Raw genomic sequence first — 26,555 nt, 5'->3', positions numbered from 1 at the left:
GGCACAAATTCTGAGGCCCAGGGGGCCACAGGCGATGAATTCATGAGCTCTATTTCAGTATATGCCACTGCGGTTTGGCATCTCTCAGTACCACCCATGTAGTCACTACAGAAGTACTAACTTCCAACTCATACTTTGCTATAAAGAGAAGTCTTTGGGCTATCCTACTCCCAGACTCTAATCTCGGTTAGAGTCTTCTGTTTGTACTTTCACTTAATTTCTTCCTATTAGATCGGGGGCCCCCGACTCCAGGCTGTCAAGGACTTTCTTAGCTCCTGCTCCCAAATAGCTCTTAAATCAATTTTTCTCACTTCCTCTGCTATTTTGAATTTCGCTCAAATTTTCAGTATTGCCTATCTCGACCATTAAAGTAATATAACTAATCTGTCTGTCTGTCTGTCTCCTCTGTAACTAATGTACCTTTCTTCAACCTGCAAATGCTCTTCCTAAAACACAAATTTGATTTACACGCTTTGATCTCCTGCCACTTTCTCTTTTATAGCTCCATGAGAGTGCTTCCCTTTCTTAAGTCTCCAAGACTTCTCCTATTCTTTTGCAGTGAAGTCACCTCCGTGATCATCCCCTCTTACCCAAAAAGGAGCTTCTTCTCTAGTCTATATAATTTCTATATCTTAAGTATTCTTGGGTGATTCACATACCCTGGTCAGAATTATTTTAATATGCATCATTTTTCAACCTATTGGATTCCAAGATTCTTCAAGATAGAATATGTTCTAGGATCATCTTCATAGTCTTGTCCCAGTTTTTAGTTTACTGAATATGTTCAGCAATTATTTTTTATGTGTTGTTTTGTTTTGAGACAACAGGGTCTTTCTTTGTAGCCCATGAAGACTTTAAGCTCACAGCTATTCTGATTTCATGGAATATATGACCAGGCATGAGAAGGAGGTAGATAGCATCTTGGTCACCCTGCTCTAGGTTCAGTTGGCTTTCTCCGTGTTTACTCTATTCCCTGCCTCCCTCTGGTCCATCCATGCATAGGCTCCCAGGAGACTGGCTTGGGCACCATTACCTTGAACTGAAAGTCCGGGGGAAAGTATTTTGGCGAGCCATCATCTTCCTGCAGGCTGACGGAGCAGGGAGGTGGGTTGTTGGTCATGAGCAGTAAGGTCATATCCTGATCATACTCTGCCACCTTTATCATAAAACTATTCATTTTCTTCCTTTGGGTCAGGAATCTTTGCAGTTTACTGGGCTTCAAAGGCTCATAGTATTTGGCCTAAGTAGAGAGAAAGGTTTCCAGAAAGACAAAGGGATTAGGTCAAGGGAGGGCTAAGGAAATCAGTTGACCAATTTATCCCCCTCTGCAGGGTAGGTAGGTTGAGAGGATGAGCAGGGCCTGAGTAAACCTGCCTTTACATTTGTTGATTTCAAACTTTTGGAAGCTCTCTGTCACAGCCTTCTCTTAGAGCTGCAAATAAACTAGGGGCCTGGGGAAATGCACCGGAAGGGTTTCCATAGTAACAGAACAAGATGATTAAAGTCACAAAAAGAAAAAAAAAAAAAAAAAAAAGATAGCATCTATCCCTAGTGGCACAAATAGAAGTTGTTTGTGGCTCGGCCTGATTGGCCTTTCTCTACCTGTCTCTGAGGCAGAGAGAAAACCCCAGAAGCTCAGCTCAGCTTTCTCTCATTTCCAGCAACCTCTCTCCCCAGGCACAGGCATTACTAACTAGCTGTAGCACGGTTAAAAGGGAAAGACAGTCACGAAGCACACTGAGTCACCGAAGGTGTGGGTGGGGAAGGGGCAGTCGCCAGGGAGCTTGCTTTTTCTCTGAATAGGAAGACTAGAGAGGAAGGGAGGGGGGAAGCATGGATTACATATTTTCCTGATTATGTTTTCTCTACTGAAGAATTAAAGGAGCTGGGACCACTTTCTCCCTGAGTCTCTCCTCCCACCTCACAACCAAACCCTGGTTCCCCATCCTGGAAACTGGGGAATACTTGGTGGTATTAGGGGTGCTCTGTAGTTGGAGCTCTGGACCCATTGCTGAAATTCATCCTTAGAGGTCTTGGGGCACGCTTTTCCACCTACCATATTTGGATGGGTTGTGTAGTATCTGAGGTTCTTAAGGACAAATTTTGATGGCCCAGTCGTATCAAATAGCTGGAAACAAGAAACAGAATTTAGCGGGGGGGGGGGGGGAGCGGGTGTGTTTGTGTCTTTTTCTCCACCTTATTTTTTGAAACAGTGTCTCTGAATCGGGGTCTTCCTGATTCAGCTAGACTGGCTGGCAAGCAAGCTCTGGGATCCTCCTGTCTCTTGGCCCTTCCTCCAAAATAACTGGAGTTATGGGCCCACACTGCCACATTTAAAAAAAACAAAAAACAAACAAACAAACATGTTTTTTAAGGACTGGATTTCATGCATCCAAGGCTAAATTCTGATCCTCCTGCCTCTACCTCTTAAGCACAGGTTCCAGGCTTGCCTGGACTATCTGGGACTAGGGATTTAACGAGGGCTTTGCGCATCCCAGGCAAGCACTCCACCAGTTTAGCCACTTTCCCAACCCCTGACCTGGGGATCCCACCTCAGGTCCTTCACACTTGCTGGATGAACACTTTACCCACTGAGGTATCTACCTAGTGCCTACTAGGTAGTCACACCTACTAAACAGCAAGACCTCACTTCATCCTCACTAAAAGAGTCTTTTCTAGACACTAAACGAGGAGAAACTATTCTGCCTGTGTTGTATTCTGGGTTTTTAGAACAAAGTCTACAGCCAGGAGAGCAGGATTCAGAAATCCTGAGATACGGGAAGAAGTTTGTAGACGGTAATGTTGACCTGCCTCGGAAATTTCCTGTAAGGAGACTAGTGAGCTAACTCAATCCACAGAAGTGTTTGCCACGGGAGCAAGAGATCCATAGCAACCTCATAAAAAGCCATGCATCAAGACACAGAATTGCAATCTCAGCTCTGGGGAGGCAAATACAGGTAGGACCCTGGAGCTCCTTGACTAGTCACCTTAGCCTACTCAGTGAAGCCGGTTACCAGTGAGAGACTGGGTCCAAAAAAACAAGATGGGTAGTTCCCGGGGAGCAAAATCTTGGAGTGACTTCTTGTCTCCATTCACATATGCACATGTACCCTCAACCCCCATAGACCCTGACACACATGAACACACATGGACACACACACACACACACACACACACACACACACACACACACACACACTGCTGCATTGACTATAGAGGAGCAGACAAGTGGAATCACACCTTTCCCCTTCCTTTTCCCTCTACAGCAGTAAAATCAGGTGACATCAACTGAGAGACTAATCCAGCCTAACCTTTAAGGAGAAAAGCAGCTACAAAAGGTCAAAACCTAAGAGATGTGGATTCCAGGAGCCTCCGGGGACAACTCTAGCAACTGAACTGGGAACTGACACTCACAGAAGAAGGGAAAACAGATTTTTTCCATATCTGAATATCTCTGCAAAATATAATTCTTTTAGAGATGTTCAAAAAAAATAGTTAACTTTTGATGTCCCTTCTGTGTAGTACTTAGCATCATTGGATTAGTGGAAGTACTGCCATTTAGACTGTTAGAGTGTCCTGTCTGATAAAGGAAGGGCTCCTGCCCATGTACTTAGGCCTGGGTTATCCAAGGATGAATAAAAGTAGGAAGAACACAGGAGACAGACACCATGAATTACCTCCTTAGCATACTCAGAAATCAGAAGACAAGAGGACAAGCATAATCCTGTGTTTGGAGCATCAGTTTGGAAGAGGCCATGCCTCCAAAGAGTTAAGATGGGGTTTTGGGAAAAGGAGGTATGCACTGAAAAGTGACTAACGCTAAAAGCAGATGGAGATGAAGGAGACAGCAAGAATTGGGTAGAACCATAGGAGGGAAGAATGTACTGTACTTCAGGGGAAAACTGCCGGGCATTGTGGCTTTTGGGTTAGATGAGGACTGAGAGTATCAGCCCAGCCTCTTCTGTTAGAAAGAGCAAGAAGAAATAAGGGGCAAATCCAGAGAACTAAAAGTTTTGTTTTTGACTTTTGGAAAACTAACACCTACTTGTTCAAAACAAAAGTTTTGAAAAACCTGCTTCACAAGTTTTTTGTGTGATGTATAAAATAGAATTTGGGGGGGGGGGATGTTTGAAAGCTTTTTCCCCTTAAGAATGTTTTAAAATTAATTTTAGGGGGAGAAGTCTATGAGGAAAACATTTTAACTTCTGGACTTTGCTGAGGAATTGCTTCTCGGCTCCAAATCAGCCTGTAGCAGCTGACTAAGCCTAACAATTGGAGTATGTTTTTAATTTTGCCAAGTTGACTTACATTATCCCTGGTGAAATAAAAGTTGGCTTCAAAAATTCACTTGAACATGATAATCTTGGGAAAGCAACCAAGATAACCAATGGAATTTTGCTACATGCAGTGACCTTGAAACCCTTATGTACTGCTGGTGGGAGTATAAATGCAGCCACCATGGAAGGCCTGTGGAAGTTTCTTAAAAGAATTTAAAACAGGGCTACCATCTCTATACTACTCCCAAATCAACAAACCACAGAGATTATGCATATCCATGCTTATTGTTGTACCATTCACAATCGCTAAGGGGTGAAAAACAGCCCAGATATCCAATAAATGAATGCACAAAGAAGTTGTGGTCTATATACACAATGGATTTTATTTAGCTTTAAAGAAGAATGAAATTATGACAGTTTCAGGAAAATGGATGGGAGCCCATTTTGTTAAGTAAAAGAAGCCATACTCAGAAAGATAAATACACTTGTTTTTCTTTCACATACAGAAACTAGATTTAAATATGTGCATGTGGTGTGTGGCTGGGCAAAAGTAGAAAAGAGACCATCAATGGGAGGAAGAGATCTCAAGGTAGTAGGTGTTCTAGTTTCCTTTCTGTTGCTATGATAAAAACACACTGATAAAAAGCGCCTTGGGGGAAGGAGAGATTCATTGGGCCTATACTTCCAGGTCACAGTTCACTTTTGGAAGAAGACATGGCAGGAACCTATAGCAGAAACCATGAAGGAATTGCTGGCTCACTCCCAGGCTTATGCTTAGCTGGCTTTCTAGGCCAGAGTACTTACCCAGGGAATGGTGCTGCCCATAGTGGACTGGGCCTTTCTACATCAATTAGCAATCAAGACAAGACCCTACAGACACGTCTACAGGTCAATTTGACCTGGGTGATTTCTCAATTGAGACTACCTTCTAGATGACTCTAGGCTCTGTCAAGTTGACAAAACTAACTAGGACAGTAGATTATAGAATATAGGTGACATGAACACAAAAGAGAGTCAGTAAGAGGAAGATAGAGAAGATGGGTAAACAGTAGCAGGAGGGGGCAAATAGGAATAAATTACCCTGACATACACATATGACACACCAACGTCACATTGAAACTTACTACTTTGCCAAGCTTAGAGGCACAGGCTTATGGTCTTGGCTAATCCAGAGGCAGAGGCAGAGGCAGAGGCAGAGGCAGAGGCAGAGGCAGAAGGATCTTGAGTTCAAGGTTACACTGGGCAACTTTGTGAGACCTGTTATTAAAAAGTTAAAAAGAAAAAAAAAAGGAAGAAAAATTTGTCTGGTGGTGGTGCACTCTTTTAATCCTAGCACTCAGAAGGCAGAGGCAGGCAGATCTCTGTGAGTTCGAGGCCAGCCTGGTCTCCAGAGTGAGTGCCAGGATAGGCTCCAAAGCTACACAGAGAAACCCTGTCTCAGGAAACCAAAAAAAAAAAAAAAAAAAAGGGTTATGGAGATAGCTCGATGATAGAGTGATTGACGGGTATACATGAGGCCCTGGGTTTAGTCTCTAGTACTACAGAACAAACAAACAAAACAACACATTACTTCGTATGCTAACTTTAAAAATAATTAAAAATGACATAAAAAATAGCCTTGATGTCTAGGTGAATTAGAATTTAATATACTCTAAGGTAAGTACTAGTTTTTAGGTTTTGAGTCTTGATTTGTTGCCCCCCTTAACTTCTATGTTTCTTTTTTATAAAATAAAATAATATAAATGTTTGCTTCTCTTTGCTTTTACATAGGAAGTTTATAAAGCCACTGTTTGTAAGATAGTTTAAGCAATCCCAAGGAAAACTGACATAGGACATCTATTACTGGTTTTTCTTACCTCGTCATCTGGATCTGTTTTTTTCTCAAATTTAACAGAGACATTTTCCATAGTCTTTGAAGTCCTGTCATCGAGAAACCTGAAAAAGTGGTGGAGCATCCAGTAATGTTACCGACTCAAGAGTCCCAACTCTCTGTGTGTTCTCAATCTCTGTTTAAGTTAGGGCTTAATTTGGGAGATTACTAATTTAGGTGCTCATGAATTGAGTAGAACTCTTAGCCAGCTTGCATGCTGAGAAAAGATTTGAGATTAAAGAGTTAAGCAAATACTGACTTCTCCAGGATATGCTGGCATCCAGTAAGTTAACTTTTTAAATAGGAGTTTTGGATCACTAAAAGAAATTGCTTTAGAAGAACACCCAAGGAAACTCTTGCAGACAGCTAGACTATCATTGCTTAAAGACCACCTACGACTATTTTGAATACCTACCTGCTTGTCCTCCATGTCAAAATGCTCTGACTTTGCTAGAGAAGGCCAATTGGCCAGTCATGGAAAGGAATATAGCCAGGGAACTTCACAACTAACTTTCTGATTCCTGTTGGCTTTGCTTGAATTAATGGTCAAATCATTTTCCGAACCACATCTAAACATTTATTTCCCTAGAACTAGGGTGGTAAAAATAGTCATCAATGGCAGATGGTTTGGTGAACTGTTATTTCACTCACTTCCCCATCTTTCTCCAGATACCAATTCCTTTTGAGGGGAAGGAGGAAGTTGCAATATCTAATAAAAAAGTATTCTGGAGTCCTTGACTCTTCTTTTCCCATTAGTGATCAAACCTAGGGACTTATACTTGCTAAACAAGGCCGTGCAACTGAGCTACATTCCTACTCCTCCAAGTTTAGACCAAAGGGCTTAAAAGCCTTCCCAAGCCTATTGGATAGGTTTCAATAAGTTCTTTTAGAATAAACATCTTAAAGTTTGTGCCTTTTTGATGTATTCTTTTCCTGTAAGTACATAATAATACTGTTGCAACATTTTTATTGTAGCACTTTTCAAAATGATTTGTGTGTGTGTGTGTGTGTGTGTGTGTGTGTGTGTGTGTATTTACAAAATATCACAGAATCTCATACTCGGCCTTGAACTACACAAAAAGCTCTTCAATATCCCAGCAGTACTCATCTTGACCCTCCTGGTCCTTTCTTTTTGGCAAAAGTCCTTTTGTTGCTACAGTGAAACAAAAGTTCCAACTCTGTTTTGTTCTGCAAACAGTTGGTCAACTACAGAATATTTAATAAAGGCACACTCTGATTCACACCATCTAGAATGCTGTGAGGGACAAAGTAAGTTAGCAGAAATTGGTGTTTATAGCTTAGTTGAGCAAAGAAGATTACATACTTGGTTTGTTTCTTTGGGCCCATGGCTGTTCACTGAGTACTGAACCAACTTGCAGGAAGGTCTAAAGTTAGCACCTCTAAATGATAAACGTTCTATGAAGATTCAAGTCAATAAAATATTCTTTTCTTAGCACACACTGTGTGCTCAGACCCAATGTTGATCCTGTGTTGGAAACAAGAGAAGACTAATAGATGGGATTGCAGATGTGGGAGCTGAATAACCATGATGATCCTTGCCCTTGAGAAATTAAATTTATTTAATGAATGAGGGAAAGCAAAGGAAGTCATTATTAATTCTGAAACAAGAAAAGGAAAATACGCGATAATACATTAGCGACTTCATCTCTTAGAAGTCTCGATTTCATCTGTAAAGTTAAATCATTAAATGAGTGATTTAAAGGTGACATTCTAATCTTCTGACACTGGTGAGATTTAACCTATGTAAGGGTTCTAAGTGAAATGAAATCACGTGTGCAATGGAGGAGGAAAGTCTGCGGAACTTCCAACTTTCAGTTTACCATCCTTATCTACAGCTAAGGCCTGAGAACCCGGGAAGTGTGTGTGTGTGTGTGTGTGTGTGTGTGTGTGTGTGTGTGTGTGTGTGTGTGTGTGTTTAGGGTGGAGTTACTATACTTAAAAAAAAAAAAGATTTATTTGACTTTTAATTAGGCATGAAGAGCAGTGCATGTTAGTCCTGGGGCCTGCAGGGGCCAGAGGTGTTGGATCCCCCTGGAGCTATAGTTAAAAGCGGTTGCAAGACACTTGATGTGAGTGTTGGCAACACAATTCAGGTCCTGTACAAGAGCAGCAAGCACTCTTAATTGTTGAGCCTTCTCTCCAGTTCCTGCTATGCTTTTCAATGTAGACCATTGGAAACATGCAATACAAGCTGAGGGGACCTGTCATTTAGACAAAGGAGAGGTTAATAGGGCTTGGGAAAGAGATTTTTCTAAAGGATTAAGAAAATGGGACTTAAGAAGAGTCTTGTAGGATGGTGTCTGAAGCACCCAGACTGGAAGACTAGTGGTTGCTGTTTTGAGCAGTAAAGAATACAAGGAGGGAGGTAACCAACAGGGGCCTTGAAAATTAAGTAAAACTTTGGTGAGACTGGTAAGCCCAGGTCCTGTAAAAACCCCAGTTTGGAAACATAGTCCAGATTCATATCAGTAGGCTTTTTTCCTTAGGGTTTCTGTCCAGTTGGCTTGTCTATACATAAATCCTTAAAAAATACTAATAATGTCCAGACTGTGGCTAGAGTGAATGAAACCCTGAAGGGTCCCTCCCCAAGAGTCCTTTATTATTTTCTTTATTAATTTCTTTTATTAATATGTTCTTTATTCTTTTCTCATGCTCAGCTTTTTCTAGAATTGCCCGTCTAGCTTTGAGTATGTATTGAAATTGAAATAAAAAATTTGCTATCAATGAGAAGTTGTACATCTTGTGTTGTTTGTGTGCAGGCAAGGCTGGAGGAAAAGAACCACACACACAGAAAACACAGTCAAGATAGAAAGATGTATCTGGGTATGGTGGTACATGCTCCTTGTCCCAGCTACTCAGACACTGGAGGAGGAGGGAGGCATGGGAAGGATGACATCAGGAGGTTGAGGCCATCTCGGGCAATATAGACAGACCATGACAAAGACGTGAAAAAAGAAGGGAAGAGAAGGGAAGGGGAAGGAAGAACAGGGGAGAGGAAAGAGGGAGGAAAGGAAAAAGACCCGGCATATGATACCTGTAAGAATATTAGGAAATCTCAGGAAGATACAGTTCCCTAATAGGGAAACTTTCCATGTTGAAGGCCACGATTCCCTTCTGGATTCTGAAAGTACTGAGGAATTTGTGATAGATTAGCAATCTAGAATGCTGAAGCACTCTGTTCCAAAGACAGAATGTAAAAGACAAAGACACACATTTAAAGAAAAATACTCTGCAGGCTATGCTCTCGTTTGTCTGAACTCCTATTTGCCTATTGCTCCTCCTCCTCCCACGGCCCTTCCCGGTATCTCTTCATTTACAAGCATTTTCATTCTGTCTCTCAAGACAACAAGCATGTCATATGCACAGGGGCACTTCTCCCTCATCTCCATCCCGCCTTAAAACACGCTTCCTAACCATTTGATCCCTCTCCACACTGCTACCAGGTCAACTTTCTGGTCCATGTCCTCAGGCATTGTTTTTGCACATAGATGTCTCGTAGTTCTAACTGTATTTTCTTACACACTGGTTTTGTTTCCCTCCAAGACAGTCAGCTCCTTAAAAATGTGAATGTGACTTTCATACATATTTCCAGCCACTGGGTGTTTTGTATGAAAGGTACTCCAAGTCAGTTTATTTTAACAAATGTGACAATGCACATACTCCATCCTAGGTCATGGAAACCAGACATAAATTCAATGTGTTTCCTTAAGGAGAACAATTAATCCAGAGAGAAACACAAGGAAAGTGCAACAAAATGTGATAGCCATGTTAGAGGCAAGTTCAGGATGCCATGGGAGCAATGAGGAAGAACACTTAATCCAGGGTAGAAGAAATGTCTGAGGTTAAAAGCAAGAAATCTGAGTTTGGGTGCTAGTACCCATGTTGGGTGGCTCACAATCACCTTTAACTGACTTTGGAGGCTCTAATGTCCTCTTCTGTCCTCTCTGGGTACCCACATGGCACACATTCATACATTTCGAATACACACACAAACAACAAAAACAAATATGTATGTATATTTTTAAAGAGCCTAGAAGAGACTTAGAACTGACATTTAAACTGAATTAATAAGGTAAGGGGAAGATTTGGGGGAAGAAGGAACAGTGCAACTAAAAATTTAACTGAAACAAAGGATGACTTGTTCAATGGTATTGGAATGACTGCAGAGTGTCTAGGGTTTAAAAGTAGAGGGAAGGGCCAGGCGTTGGTGGCGCACGCCTTTAATCCCAGCACTAGGGAGGCAGAGGCAGGGAGGCAGAGGCAGGAGGATCTCGGTGAGTTCCAGACCAGCCTGGTCTACAAGAGCAAGTTCCAGGACAGCCTCCAAAGCCACAGAGAAACCCTGTCTCGACAAACCAAAAAAAAAAAAAAAAAAAAAAAAAAAAAAGTAGAAGGAAGGAAGCTAGGGGTGAGATGCTAGGAAGCCTGTAGATTGGTCTGAGCACTGAAGAGTTATCAACAGGTCTTAAGGAAGAAGATACATTAAACACTAAGCCAGACATGGTGGTTTGCTCCCATGAACCGCACGCTTGGGAAGAGGAGGCAGAAGGATCAGAAATTTAAGATCATCTCTGGTTACATAGTGAGTTTGTTGTCCTTGTTGTTGTTTTGGTTTTTTGAGACAGGGTTTCTCTGTGTAGCTTTGGAGCCTGTCCTGGAACTCTCTCTGTAGATCAGGATGGCCTCAAACTCACAGAGATCCACCTGCCTCTGCCTCCCAAGACGTTTGCCACCAACACCCAAATACATAGTGAGTTTGACACCAGCCTGGGCTCCATGAGACACTGTCTCAAAGCAACAAGAACAGCAAAGACAACAAAACACACACACACACACACACACACACACACACACACACACACTAAATTGAATAAAATAGAAAATATTTTTAGACTATGGAAATGGTGGCATTGAAAGTGACAACTAGAGATTGTAGGGCTACAAAATGGTGAAGAAATAAAGACAAGCAGGTATGGTGACACTGGGGAGGGACTGGGTAATAACAGGGTCTGTTGTAGTCACAGATGTGTGCCCTCTATCCTGGGTCCTGGCTCTGAATGACTTGATCTCTTTGCCAAGAGTCTGAAAGCTTGATGAAGAGACACAGAGGAAAGTTGATTGAATCTGTGTTATTTGCTGAAGACCCCAGATCCAGCTTTTCCTGAAGCAATGGTTGTTCGGCTTTCCCTCCGAGTCTCTAGACTTTGCCAATATTCTCTCAAATAAACATTTTTGGCTTAATCAGAGTTCATTTCTATAATTTATAACAACAGCAACCACAAAATGTCTAAATAGGCATTGTCGTTAAAGCCCATAGGGGATGTGGATAGAGAGAAAAGGCACCTGGATGGTAGGGTTGCCAGGACTGAGTAGTCATGGGATCGTGAATAGCATCACATTTTAGTCTTATTGTCTGAGGAAGAGGACATGTAATTTGACAAACTAAAGAATAATAGAATATGAGCAAATGTGAGGAATGAATGACTTTGGTTTGGGTGAGTTTATCTGGGACAGGTAGGGTCATTAGTAGGTAGTTTAAATGATGAGTCTGAGGCTTGTGGTGTAGTCTAGTGGTAGAGCCCTTGATTGGCTTGTATGAGACACACCAGGTTTAGTTTCTAGCACCAAAATAAGATAAAATAAAATATAATATTAAAAAAGATGAATCCAGAGTTTAGAAGAGACAAATTTGATGCTACAGATTGGAATTTTTTTTCCTCTCTGAGGCGGGTTTTCTCTGTGTGGCCCTGGCTGTCCTGGAACTCCCTCTGTAGACCAGACTGGCCTTGAACACAGAGAGCTGCCTAATTCTTCCTAGTTCTGCTGGGATTAAAAGCATGTGACACCATTGCCCAGCTAAAGATGGGAACTCATATTCTCCCAAGTTCATAGGTTAATGTCTAACCCTCACAATGAGGGTACTAGAAGTTACAGCCTTTGGGAGAGATGACTAATGCCCTTCTAAGGGAGGGTCTAGGAAGCAGCTTTGTTCTGTCTGCCGTGTGAAGGCACAACTGAAATGCCATTCTTGAACTAGGCAGTTTATCAGAGACAACATCTGCCAGCACCTTGGTCTTAAACTGTCAGCCCCTAGAACTACGAGAGACAAATTTCTGTGTTTATAACCCTCGCATCATTTTATAATAGCAGCCTAACTGCATTAAGACTTTTGGGATAAGAATGGCATATTTAGGAGTCAGCCCCAGGTGAATGTGCTAATGAAACAATGCACTGTGAGATTATGGAGAAAAAAATGGTGCTCTGAGCTCTGAGAAGATATCAGGCTTAGGGCAGAGCCTTGAATTACACAAACATTGATAGGATCCCAAACAGTGTTTAAAGAACATGGGAAAAGAAAGTTCAGTGCTGGGAGGAAAAGCTACAGAGTCACGGGAAGACAGTCTCCAATAAAAGAAGCTAAGCCTAACCGGGTGATGGTGGCACCACCTTTAATCCCAACACTTGAGGGGCAGAGGTAGGACGATCTCTGTGAGTTCAAAGCCACCCAGGTCTACAGAGGGAGTGTCAGGACATCTAGGGCTACACAGAGAAACCCTGTCTTGAAAAACAAAAACAAACAAAACAAAAAGAAGCTAAGCCTCTCTCTTGGAGGTAGCATCTAAATGGCTACTCCTGAAAGTACAGAAAAGACAAAAACATCTGTCAGGTTTGGAGGTGCATGCCTGTAATCTCAGCACTTGGAAGATGAGGCTCCAAGACTAAGTAGTTCAAAGTCATCTTCAGTTACATAGTGAATCTGAGATGAGCTTGAGCTACATGAGATCCGGTCTCAAGAAAAAAACAAAAAAACAAAAAAACAAAAAACCTCACAAAGATGACCAATCCTTAAAGAACAACTCATGGCTGCCAATTATAAGGCAAAAACCTGAGAGATTGACAGGTGTGGTGGTGCACGCCTCTAATCATAGCACTCAGGAGGCAGAGGCAGGTGAATCTCTGTGAAAATGAGGCCAGCCTGATCTATAGAGTGAGTCTCAGGACAGCCAGAGCTGATAAACAGAGAAACCCTGTCTCAGACACAAACAAAACATTTCTGCCAGCACACTGGAAAAAGGAGACTGGGTGGGGAGATTTATTTAGCAACCTACCCTCCATCCATGGGCAGAGAGTGGAATTAGGGTTTATCAATCTGTTCACAACAACACCACATCTGAAGAGAATGAGCATTATTCAGAGATGAATGAGAAGATGATTATCTAAGCTAATAAGCTCTGTGAGGAGCAGCCCTTCTGGCACACATGGGAAGCTGAGGTAGAGTGGCAGAAATAGAGAACAATGGAGATGGAGCGTGATGATGGCTGACCTAAAAACAAAGAATCAGGACCGTGAAATACGTTTGTGTGCCTGTCTTTTTAACGTGGGGGAAATATGCTTCCATGAGTGTGGAGTCTCCCCTCTGTACTTCCATTCAGTTTAGTATTGGACTCTCGGGGGTCTAAGGACCAAAAAAGAAACATAAAGGGGGAAAAATAGGTTCTTAAAGTACAAGGTGCATGGGGAAGGGTACAGGGGAATGGGCGGGCAAATTCTTTCGAGTAGAGATGACTATTGCAAATTTCCAAATGTTTCCAAAACAAGAGGCAGAAATAACTAAAATAAATAAATAAATAAATAAATAAATAAATAAATAAAACAGGGCACGTGCTTTCCATCTATCCTAAGGTGTCTCCTCCACCCCCAGACAGGCTCTTGGTCTTTTTGATCTAAACTTAATGGAACCACAGAATGAAGTAGCAGTTCTTAACCTTTAAATGCAAGCTTCAGAAGCTCAATTGTAATACAGAATGGTTTAGCAAATAGATGTGATCAGTACCGATAACTCTGTCTCACAAAGAAAGGAAATTATTAATCTTAGGGATTTCTACCCAGATATTGGAGACATTTATGTCATGACTGAGCATAATTGATTGTACTCACTAAAAGGGACTCTAGGCAACTAGAAATCATTTATTGGTATCTCAGTGATGCTGAAACCAAAAAGCCTCTCCCACCCTCTTGCTTGTGTGTAATGCCCCCGCCAAAGGACAGCTCCAGTTGTTCCTCAGGTGCTATTGACCTTGTGTTTTGGAGATCTGGGCCTCTGGCTAACCTGGAGCTACACAATGAGGTAGATTGACTGGCCAGGGAGTACCAGGGACCAGTCTGTCTCCACCTCCCCAGTGCTGGGATTACAAACCCACACCATCATACCTATTTTAGATGGTTTCTGTGGGTAGAACTAGGGTTCTTCCACTTATGCAAAGCAAACACTTTATTTTCTGGGCCACACCTAGAGCCCTATCCCCTCAATTTCTGAATATTTTCTCTTCTTCTAGCTCTTCCAAATAACTACAGCCTCTGTGTGGCATACTAGCCCCCAGCAGTTAATAGAGGATAATATAAAGTTGTACCAAACTATTATCTTATCCCTGCCTATGCCTTAAATCCTCACCGCTGACTGGATACTAGATGGCAAAAGCTTTGAGAGCATCGATGTTAGTCGAGTTAGAGTGATGGGGGCTGGGGTGAGGGGCTCTTGGGGAAGTCTCTTCTTTCCCATGGTCCCACTCAGCTTTTTCTTATGAGGATAATTCATATTGTTATTTGTGTTTCCTGTCCTTCTCAGGGGAGGCCTCTCGGTATTAAAAGTTCATCTAGAAGGGTATGTTCAGCCCTCTATCCTGGCCCTCATTCCTCTTTTTTTCCCTGTCCTGCATCCAGAGTTAAGTTCAGATGACAGGATGTTCTCCTGGGCTCTTTACTTCTATTTACCTGTTGCTTCTTGGCTCCAAGCCCCCACCACCCCCTCCTTTAAACTCCACGCTGAAATACCGAACTTCCCAGGTTCCCTTGTCCAGTGGGCTTCCTCTTAGTTTCCATCAAAAAGAGGGACTTGACTGAAGGAAACAAGAAACGCTTCCTGTTTTTCCAGTTCTTGTCAGCCTTTCTCTGGCAAAAGTGGTTTGGATCATCTGCAATTTCTCTTAGCAGTCTAGTTATTGATAAATAGTCTCCATTGCCAGTTGGCTTCCCTATTCAGCCAGGGCTGTGGTCCAGGGCATCAAACTACAAAAGCTTCAGACACATGTTCACTCATTTATCCAAGAAATATTTATTCATCACCTACTGTGTGCCAGAGTCTCCTGTACGTTCCAGGGACATCGGAGCACATAGACAGCAGCCGGTTTCTGTTCCAGCTTAGACTCTGCGTGGAAGTTCCATGCGACCACAGTTCTTGGATATCTAATAGGCATCTCAGACTTGAAGGGTTTGTAAATAATCCTTCATTCCATCTCCCCTTCTAACCCATTCCTTTCATCCTCTTCCTTATCTCAGCAGCAAGGCCACTCATTCTGTCACTTGGACAATGACAGCTTTGAAGTTATTCTTGATTTTTCTCATTCTTTCATGCAACACATCCAAATGGTCCTTTGTAAGTCTTGCTGATCCTGTCTTCAAATGTCTTCTGCACCTGAAGTCAGGATACCTTTCAACTGTCCCGACCACACCAAACTCTTTCTCACACTGGGGCTTCTCACACTGGTGTGTTTCTTTAGAGGGAGAGGTGGGGGAGGGGGATGGCATTAGGAAATGAACAGCAGGCAGCAATTAGGCTGCACGCACTTCTTGGCTCTGTTTCCTTTAAGGACTTATAGACTCTTTCTATTTTTTGTTGTTGTTGCTTTTCAAGACACGGTTTCTCTGTGTGGCTTTGGAGCCTATCCTGGCACTCGCTCTGTAGAGTGGGCTGGCTTCGAACTCACAGAGATCCACCTGCCTCTACCTCCCAAGTGCTGAGATTAAAGGCGTGTGCCACCAGTGCCCGGCAACTATTTCTATTTTTTCTTTTAAAGATTTTATTATTTATTATGTATACAACATTCTGCTTCCATGTATATCTGCACACCAGAAGAGGGCACCAGATCTCATAACGGATGGTTGTGAGCCACCATGTGATTGCTGGGAATTGAACTCAGGACCTCTGGAAGAGCAGTCAGTGCTCTTAACCCTTGAGCCATCTCTCCAGTCCCCGGCTATTTCTATTTTGAAGAGAGAATTCTGAATGGTCTTCCTTGGGTCCAGAATATCTGAACTATAATTTCAGACACCTTTTCTCAGAATTTGCAGCTCTGTCTGCCTTGTGGAAGGACAGAGGGAAAAACAAACAAACAAACAAATATATTTCTACAGATCACTTAAAAATGACCGTGTGTGTGTGTGTGTGTGTGTGTGTGTGTGTGTGTGTGTGTGTGTGTGTAGGGGACTGCATGTGCCTTACATGCACACCTGTGGAGATAAGAGAGCAACTTTGTGGCATTGATGCTTATTCTCACTGTAGCACGAATAGTAAGAACTCAGAGACAGATATTGGAGTTAAAGCTGAAGGTGAGAAGAGCAAGGCAGCCAGCCAGTTCTCACCTCTACCAATGCTCAGCAGGCAATCATGTTCTCTGATTGCATCTCCAAACTGCACTGCTCCTCAGACTGCCTAGACTGCAGACTGAATACAGACTGAGACCATGAGCTCCCATTTATATTCCTCTCTAGTGCTGGGATTAAAGGTGTGCACCACCACCACCACCACCCAGCTTCTATGGCTAACTAGCATGGCTGTTGAAATTAAAGGTGTGCATCACCACTGTCTGACCTCTGTGTCTGACTCCTGTGGCTAGCTTTGCACTCTGATCTTCAGGCTAGCTTTACTTGTTAGATCACAAACAAAATATCACTCCATCTCTCCCTTTTCATGGGCTTCCAGGACTGAACTCAGGTTGTCCATCTTACTCAGCATCTTTACAAATTGAGTCATCATCTCACTCGCCCCTATGGATTATTTTTTGTATAAAGGAATCATGGAATTTCCTTTGTCAAAACCTGCCTAATATCTCATTATATTTGGAATAAATTCAAACTGCTTGCCATTTAAAAATAAAGTTTATTTATGTGTCTAGGTGTTTTGTCTGCATGCCCATCTGTGAACCCTGTGTGTGTGCATTGCCTATGGAGACCAGAAGAGTGAATCAGGTCCTCTGGAACTAGAGCTTCATATGGTTGTGAGCCACCATGTAGGTGCTGGGAATTGAACCCAGGTCCTCTGCAAGAGCAACAAATGCTCTTAACTGATGAGCCCGCTCTCTAGCCCTGCTTGTTTATAAAGCTTACGTGGTTCTCCCTGCTCCTTCCTAACCATCTCCTGCAAGTTCTCTATCATGTTAGGCACTCTTGCCATTTGGGGCTTCTTATTTCTTTCAAGAATTATTTATTAATTTAGTTTTGATTTGGTGTGTGTGGGCGGGTGGGGGGGTGTTGGTATGCATGGGGAGCTTGTTTTACTGTGTCTGGCTCCATTTGACTAATTAATATTTCTCGTTTCTATTAGTTCATAGAAGATTTTGTAAAATGTATTTCAATTATATTCAGCCCCTTCCAAAACTCCTCCCAGCTCCCTCCTCCCTACCCTACCCACCCAATTTTGTGATTTCTTTTTTTATGTGGGCGCTGAGAATGGAACTTGGGTTCTCAGGCCTGCCTGCCTGCCTTGCAAGCATTTGCTGACTGAGCCATCTTCCCAGCCCAATCTTGGACTTTTTGCTAGTCCATGAACACACTGAAGTCAGTCCCTTCTAATCATGTCCCATCTTGTTCCTGTGCCTATGGCTGTGGGATGTTTTTGATGAGAATGGATCCCAGGGAATTTTAATGGAAGAGGAAAGAAATGACACAAGGTACCAATTTGGAATTATACCCCAAGAAGACTAGACCTAGGAAACTATTGAAAGTCGCCCTCTGATGGTGACAGGTAGAAATAAGAACAGTTGGTGGACTCTCCTTTAATCATTGGAACGATCACTCAAAGTGGATGCAGAAAATTTAGACAACAGGACCCCCCCACACACACACACACACAACGATTAAAAGATACTTTGGGAATACTTTTGTGGATTCAGAAGGGCATGGATTTTGTGGATGGGGAGCCATGGCTAACACATGCCCCAAAAGAATATGACCAGGTAATAGTCGAGGACAAGACTCTAAGGAAATGAGGTCCGCCCAAGGGGACAAGAATGTCATGGGAAAGAATGGACAGACAGACCCAGTCTCCCTCTTTTTCCATCTGAAATGAGCTTTGAAAATTTTAAATCTTTACTAAAGACATGTATGAATACCATGCTATTCACTATTAGCATCTCTTTGATTTTAAATTCTCATTTCATTGAAATATAGCTCTCAATACAATGTTTCCCGTCTAAGAAAAAATTGTATTCATGGCTCTTGAATTCAATACAATTCTAAAAGCATTCATTTAAAAGATTTGCAAGTAGTGATGACTGTGTTTAAATTCCACCTAAAATTAGCAGAATGTGGCAATCACATGTAGTCATTAGGCACAGTATTGTCAAAGGAATGTGAGTTTCATATTTAACTGATGCTGAGGGGCCAAATTATTGCACCAGACCAACTGCTTCTTAACAGTTACATTGTTTCCGACCAGAATGTGAATGATGGGAGATTCTTTCGTTTTGCTTTAGGAACTAGCTCGGACAGAGGAGTTGTTGATACATAGCCCAGGGTAGTGTTTTCATTGTAAATACTAAGAAATAAGAACATGAGTAACATCTTCATGTATAACATCTTCATGTATAACATCTGGTTCTCAGTCAAGGGCTGTTGATTGAAGTGGTAAATGTTTGAGGATGAAGTTAGAGTTTTCAACTAAATAGAAGGGACAAAAGAAAGTGTGATACACTATAAATGAGGAAATGGGGAAGAAAATAAAAGCAAGTCAAAAGCATAGCAAATTGACTAAAAATAAGTAAACATAATTTATGTCAACAAACAATAAGTAAATGAATTAAATTCACCTATGAGGAAAATACTTTCAGGTTCAACTAAAATTGCCCAACCACAAGCCAGCAAAACAGCTCAGCAGGTAAAGGGACCTACTTCTGACCTGATGACCTGAGTTCAGTCTCCAGAGCTCAAATGCTAGTAGGAGAGAACTGGCTCTTGAAAGCTGTGCTCTGGCCTCCATTTGTGCATAACTGCCTCCCCCAACACGCGCCATAAATAAATAAATGTAACTTAAAAAAAATCCAGCCGTGCAGTCTTTACCTGGATACACTTAAACTACAAATACAGAATCACTGAAAATGGGATGCAGTCCAAAGAAAAAGTGTCTTCTCTATTTCTCTCCACCTCTGACCCTCCTGCTTCTGCCTTCTGGGTGCTTGGATGACAATTGTGTGCCGCCACACCCAGATCCACTTATCTCACATTAATTAAATCATCTATCACGTGTCCCTTGTGTCTGCCTCTTCCATCTGACATACGTTTTAGAGATCTGCTCTGAATATGGATACTATGAACATTAATCAGTGTTCACTCTTTTTTGAATAGCTAAATAATCTCCCTGTGTGGACACACCATAATCCAGTTCTCTACTCTTTCATCCAGAGACATTTGAACTGCTTTTACTTTTTGACTGGTATGAATAACACTGGCTCATACGGTAATTTTGTTAAACTTTTTAATGAACCAGTCAATTGTCTACTGCCGTGGTTGAGTCATTGTGTATCCCCACCAGCAATAGACAATGGTCCCAATTCCTCTACATCCTTGCAAACACTTGCTATCTGCTATAGAAAATAAACTCCCATGAGAATAAAGTGGTACTTTTTGTGTTGAATAGATTCAATTTTGATGCAGTCTTTGCTTTATCTTATGGTTTGCATTTTCTAAGTTTTATTTAAGAGCCTATTCTAGGGAGCTAGCTGACTCAGTGGTGGCTAAGGGCACTTGATGCTCTGGGCACAAAGGATATAGGTTTAATTCCAGGCTACAACTCTCTGGTATCCAGCACCCTTTTCTGACTTCTGTGGATAGGAGGCACATACATGGTACATACATATACATGCAAGTGAAACACTCACACACATAAATAAATCTAAAAGAGAGAGAACTTGTTCTTTAACAACAACAACAATACTCTTTTCTTCAATTGCCAGGTTTTCTTTCCCACATTCAAGTCTCTAGACATCCAGAACCCATCTCCCCTTCACGACCACTTTGTATTTGATGCCAGGCAAGGATTCCAGTTCCCATTTCTCCACAAAATGATGACGAAGCGGTAGCCAATAACCCACTCTTTGTTCCACTCCATCCTCTCAAGGCTAACCAAGAGGGGAGACGGTGAAGCAAGAGTCAGTTGGGTAGGACCTCAAGCAGAACAGCCCAAGGCTTCCTGTCTCCGTTGAAGACGAAATGACATAGTATAATATGAACAATTTGTTTGATTATAGATGCTTAAGAGAGGGGTCACACTGGTTACAGGTGGGGTTTTTACAGGTAATGGTTTTGCTACAGTCAGGGACTTGGAATAAGATTGGAGGATTGGTGACAACGAAAACAAACAGGGAGGGTTTTTTACTCTAAAATTTTCTTGATTCTCCTTCTCCACTTTAGATATTGACCTATTTCTCTCCTCTTCATAATAAAAAATTCTTGAAGAATTCAGATAATTATGTCTAATATTTCTCTCCTCGTGGTGGCAGGTAAATATTTTTTTTTAATTTTATTGATTCTTTGTGGATTTTTACATCATGTACCCCAATCCCACTTATCTCCCATTCCTTTGTTTCTGCCTTCTGCCCTTGCAAACTCCCCAACCAAATAGAATAAATTTTTTTTTTTAAAAAAAATAAATCTTGTCATAGAAGCTGTAGTGTGTCACACAGTATACACTTTAGTCCATCCATCTTTACTTGTAAGTGCTCATTGCAATGAGTCATTGGTCTGGTCTGAAGGCAACGGCTTCTGCTGCACTATCAGTACTGGATCCTCACTGGGACTCCTCTTAGATACCCCGTTGCTGTATCCCGTTGCTGCCATGTGTCATGGAACCCTGCAGCTTTGGCCCCTTCCCCTGCTCCAGCAGATCATAGATTAAGTGGATCTGGACCTGGGTGGTGGCTGGGTTGGTCAGCCCACCAGCTATCCCCCATTCTCACCACCAAGAAGAGCTCTCCAGCACTGCCCCAGCTAGCTCGCCCAAAGCCTCAGGCAGCGAGGGGCTGGCTGCTTCTCCTGCTCTCACCCCCTCTGGCTGGCTCACCAGCAGTCATGTCCCCAGGGCCACACCACTCACACTGCGCTGCCCAGGCGAGATGCAGACCTCACTGTCCTAAGTGCTGCAGCCAGTGAGGAGCAGGACCAGCTCTCCCGCCTACTGCAAGGGTGAGGGGTGGGGATGGGGGCATACCTCTCTCTCACCTGAGGGTGACAGGTAAGTTATACCGAATTCCTTCAATCATCTATGGATTGCTTTTTATTTGTTTTGAGAAAAGGTCTTAAACTGGCATTGTGGCCGGGATAATCTGAACTTCTGATCCACCTGCCTTTATCTCCCATGTGCTGGGATCACAGGTGTGTGCCACTTTCCCAGATTTCCGCTGGCTTTCCTTGCCTGCCTGTGGCTCCATTTTCATCATCTTTGGATTTAGTGCTCATTCACACAGTGGGGGTTTTGTCATTGTTTTGCCATTGCCTTTTACAGTGACTGGGGATCAAACCCAAGGCCCTGTACACGTTAGGCAAGTGCTCTAGCCCTGAGCTATACCCACAACCCTCATATTACATTTTTCTGAATCAATACATCCAAGCACCTTACAAGAAGTAAAGCACAAGGCTGATTATGCCCATGAGTGTCTCCTGCGTTTCCGTGAACTCAGTCTTCCAGAAGCAACCAGACAGCAAGGCTGTCTGAAGTCTCAGTCTGGGAAAACACTTCAAGGTTTTGAAACTGAGGAAGTTATGTAGTATGAACCAGAACTGGTAGACAATGCTGTTTCCCAAAAGCCACCACCAGGGAAAATGTTACAGTGATCTTCATTTGGGGCTTTATTAAAAGTTCTTTTTTTCTCCCCTCCCCCTACACCCCATACTCCTGCTCCATGTTGCTTTTTGTTTTTGTTTTGTAGTCAGTATTCATACGTAGCCCAGGCTAACCTTGAACTCATTATTCTCCTACCCTACTTCTGGATGCTGGGATTACAAAATACACCACCACACATGTAGCTTGTTTAAAGTTCTTAATATCAAAAGAATGAATGCTTCCGTGTTGTGGGTGGGGAACTTCCATTAAAGTGGAAGCTAAGACTGTTTCCTAGCTGGCCAGGGTGACATAGACTGTATCCTCACTGGTCAGGGTGTATCCACATACCCCTGAGGCTGTGATGCTGGCTGGTACGCATTTGATCCTTGCTGCTCAGGTAGGGAGAAGGCATGGATGGAGGGTGGGGTATGCATGCAGTCCTGGACTCTCAGGAAGAGAAAAAGTAACGTGTACATGTCTAAAGTAATTGTCTTAGAGAAGAATCTCAACTGTTGTTACAAATTGAAAAAAGAAAAAATTCCCCAATGACTACTATGATCTGCTGTCTTATAAAATGCCCCTTCTTGCCAATTCAATACATCTCTGCAACTTTCATCTATGCGATAAGCCACTCTCTGGTCTCATAACTCTTTGTAGTTTGCTCTACAACTTATTTTTTTGTATTGCGTTGTGTGCCTGTAAGTGCATATATCGTGTGGGTATGTGCATAGAAGCCAGAAGACATGGTCTCTCGCTGGCCTAGAGCTCACCCAGGAGGTTAGGCTGGCTGGCCTGTGACCATAGACATCTGCCCATCTCCACCCCACAGTACTGGGATTACAAGCATACACCACTACACCTGACATTTTATGAGTTCTGGGGATTGAACTCAAATCCTCCTGCCTTCAAGGCAAGCAGTTTACTAGCTGAGCCCTTATGAATTAATTTTAAGGCCTCCCCTGAGCCTCACCTTAGCTCCTACTGGTTTAGGATAGAGAAGGACTAGCTCTCACCCCTCTGCTCCGCCCACTGCTGCCCACTGCCCCACAAACCTTTTTATTGGAGGAGTGGGAAAGAGGGCTAGTACGTCACAACTATCTTCTGGGTTGTCCACAAAGACAGTAAGATCCTTTCTCTGATTCACTGTCCACAGGCCTACTTTGGACAAGATGCTAGCTCTCACAAGCTGCACAGGGGACCCACTCAGGCCACACCCTCCCTTGATGACCATTAATTCTCTTACATGTGTGCATCTCTGCCTCTCTGTGGCAGTCTCAGCAAGATTGTTTCCCCCCCCAAGCCCCACCCACTCTTTGCGGCTAATTCTTGGGCCCAAAGGTATTCAGAAGATCCAGGCGCCATTCAGTTTAGAAGCTGGGAGCTGGATGAGGGACCCAACCCAGGATTCCTTTCTCCTTTGTTAGCCACACTGTCTATGCTGGTTGGCTTAATCAACTTGACCTGACCTAGCTTCCCCTGGAAGAGAGCCTCACTGAGGGCTTGTCTACATCGAGTTGGCCTGTGGGCATAAGACCCAGCCCATTGTGGTCTTGAATTGACTAAGACTAGAGAAATAGAGCCGAGCACCAGCAATCTAGTGAGTGAGTATGTAGGATGCCCACATTCCTTTCTCTCTCTTGACTGTGGATGGGATATGACTAGCCAAAGCTCCTGCCCTGACTTCTCTACAACGAAGGGTTCTCACCTGGAGTTGCAATTTGAAACAAACCTCTTTCTCCCCTAAGCTGCTTTTGGCCAAGGTTGTTTGTTTCAATCACAGCAATAGAAATACAATTAAGATTACAATTTTTTTTTTTTTTACATTTTCTTCTTGATCTCAAAACCCAAGGGAAGATCTCTCAATGTTTCTTTGACAATATAATTGTCTGTCTGCAGTGCCATCTGCCAGCTTCCCTCACAGGACATAGATGTGTGTCTTAAAGAGAACAAACCTCTGTCAGGAATTAGTATGTTCAAAATCTGTTTTTCTCTTTGGGATCAAGAAATAGCCTAAGTTAACTAACACCTCTAAGACTATAAGGATAATGATGGACTTTCTTATTAAAAAGACACAAGCAACAAAGTCTAGGGTTTCATAGGCCATGTTCTACTGCTTAATGAGACATTCTTGTTTGTTTGTTTTGAGACAGGGTTTCTATGTGTTAGTCCTGACTGTGCTAGGACTCACTCTGTAGACCAGGATGGCCTCAAACTTACATATCTGCCTGCTTCTGCCTCCCGAGTGCTGGGGATTGACACCCACCACCTGGCTTAATGAGCCATCATTCTTCAGGCTCAGTACACACTTGCATAGTGCTCTGACTCCTCAGCCCCCTGCTGCTTGGCTTTCAGAGGCATGAACAGCCTGCTCTTTCCAATGCAGGCCTCTGGAGAGCAGGTCCATCCTTGGGTAGCAATCCAGGGAAGTGCTTTGGCATTTGGCTCTGTTTTACACCAAGACTTTTTAAGATGATGTGCCATGCCTAAGAAAACCATGTAACCAACTACCAAACCAGCATGTACTGGGTAACAGACGACCTCAATTCTGTCCCTTCTCCACTGGTTCTTCCTCTATGAAGAGGCTGTTTACACCCTGCCACAGGGATGCATTTCAAGCCTGCTCCCTTTGTCTTTCAGACCAAACATTTATAATCCAGTGTGTGGAATTGACTTCTTCTAGATGATATACTACCTTCAAACTTAGACGGGACACTAGGCAACAGTGTCTTTGAAACAAACGTCTGTTGTTCTGCAGCCCACAGTCAGTCTCAGTACCTCCAGATGTCCCCTCATTGGTGGCTTTCTGAAGTCCTTCTCTGAGCCTTCAGGGTCTGCTTAGTATCTGTCAGACTGTCCCAGTTTGTAACATCTCATCCCCATGAATAGAAGTGTGGCCACTGGTCTGCCAAAGAGGCCCCTTCCCAACTTGCCTCAGGATTTCAGTAATACTCTAGGGCTTTCACAAATGATGGTGGGTATTGGCTTCTGTTCTGACCCAATGGGCTATTACTACTATTATTTTATTCATAGTTTAGAGGAGTGGGCATTATGAGTATAAAAGCAATTACTTAAAGAGTATTGGCACAGTAACGGGGCATGGTGGCGCATGCATGGTAGCATTTGGAAGGCAGAGACAGGTGGATCTCTGTGAGTTCAAGGCCAGCCTTGTCTGCATAGTGAGTTCCAGGACAGCTAGAGCTACATAATAGAGAGACCCTGTCTCAAAAAAACAAAAAACAAAAAACAAAACCTAAATAAGATTTTGACATAGCATACCTCTATAAATCTTGTGAAGTTGATGATTCTGAAACAATTCAGAAAAAAAATATAGGTGTGGGAGCATATAAATTATATCTATGTCACCTGCATGCGGACACACATATGTACACACGCATACATATATACATATGTACAGAGGGTAAGAAATGTGTTAGGTGCCATCTGGGAGATCAGCATGGGGATAGTAATATGTGGATTTTGTGCACTGTTACTGTAATTTCTTTGTCAGAATGAAAAGTATACAAATGTTTATATAAGTGAAGAGATTTAAAAACACATCCTATAATATTAGCAGTCGTTATCACTACACTGGGGTTACTGGGCAGTTTTATGTTCTCTTTTTAGTTTGTTTGCACATCTAAATGCCCCATGATGCAGATCTATGACTTTTGCTTTGTGATAAGGACAAAAGAAACATTGAAACTATGAGTTGTTGAGAGGCTTTCAAAATTAGTCTTCTTGGGTTAGATCCTAACCACATGTCTTCCTGGGAGATGGGACTTGGATGTTGCATTCATTAGTGTGTGGTCTGCTTATCTTGTCTTGAGTGAGTAGGTGTTCCGTAATCAAAACAGAGGAAAAATAATAGTTTCTAAAGAGTCCTGGCCGTCCTCCAGCTCTTGGAAAGTAGTGGTAATGTCCTCCCTATCTTCTAAGATCCTCCATATCTGCTCCCCATTCCTCCTTTTCATACTCCTGGCCCTCTCTTATTGTCTGGCTTCCATTGGGTTTGGCCAATAATGGGGAAGGAACAAAAAATGCATGGGAAGGAGCTCTGGGTAAACTTTCCCTCTGGCTCCACCCCTACTTCACGTTGGCCTAACACTCTGCTAGAAGAACACTGCATCTCTCACATGCATGGCCTTCTTCACTGGGCTCTTCCCTTGAAGTCTACCCATGGAAACAGCAGTGCAAATTACTAGCTGACACCCCACCCCCTTATCTTTTGCTCCCATTCTTGAAGACAGTGCCTTTATTGAAATCCATTGACCCAATTTGAGTGTGTCATGTTTCCTACTGGGACCCTTAATAGGCTATCGATGTTGGGTGTCTGGTGGTTTTAAAAGAAATTGCAGCAAGTGTTCCTGAGAGCTTTTAGGGGCCATTCTCCACAACACTCCCTTGGCAGTTTGGGCAGTATTTTCTGGGACCATGGAAGCTATCCCACAGGAAGGAAGCTTGCAGGTTAGATCCAGCTTGAATAATCTGAGCCCTGTATCCAAAGTATGCAGTGTCT

At 42.7% G+C, this 26,555-nt stretch overlaps 1 protein-coding gene across 3 annotated transcripts in view; it reads right to left on the bottom strand.

Annotated features, from left to right (window-relative positions):
* Tsga13 (testis specific 13) overlaps positions 1 to 26,555 on the bottom strand; it is a 312,864-nt gene that overhangs the window by 11,811 nt on the left and 274,498 nt on the right. For 2 of the 3 annotated variants that reach the window (XM_035450678.1, XM_035450679.1), the window contains 3 exons: positions 6,134 to 6,212; positions 2,057 to 2,128; positions 1,034 to 1,240 (listed from right to left, as the gene is read on the bottom strand). In XM_035450678.1, the coding sequence (XP_035306569.1) occupies positions 1,034 to 1,240; positions 2,057 to 2,128; positions 6,134 to 6,212 (358 nt within the window). Of the gene's footprint in view, positions 1 to 1,033; positions 1,241 to 2,056; positions 2,129 to 6,133; positions 6,213 to 7,471; positions 7,634 to 26,555 lie in introns of all 3 variants that reach the window. The other variant, XM_035450677.1, reaches the window with a different exon arrangement.

Source organism: Cricetulus griseus (genome assembly GCF_003668045.3).
Source record: "Cricetulus griseus strain 17A/GY chromosome 1 unlocalized genomic scaffold, alternate assembly CriGri-PICRH-1.0 chr1_0, whole genome shotgun sequence".
In the NCBI taxonomy this organism is placed as follows: Eukaryota; Metazoa; Chordata; class Mammalia; order Rodentia; family Cricetidae; genus Cricetulus; species Cricetulus griseus.
The sequence above is the reverse complement of the archived record's forward strand: the minus strand, read 5'-3'. Positions and strand labels throughout refer to the sequence as shown.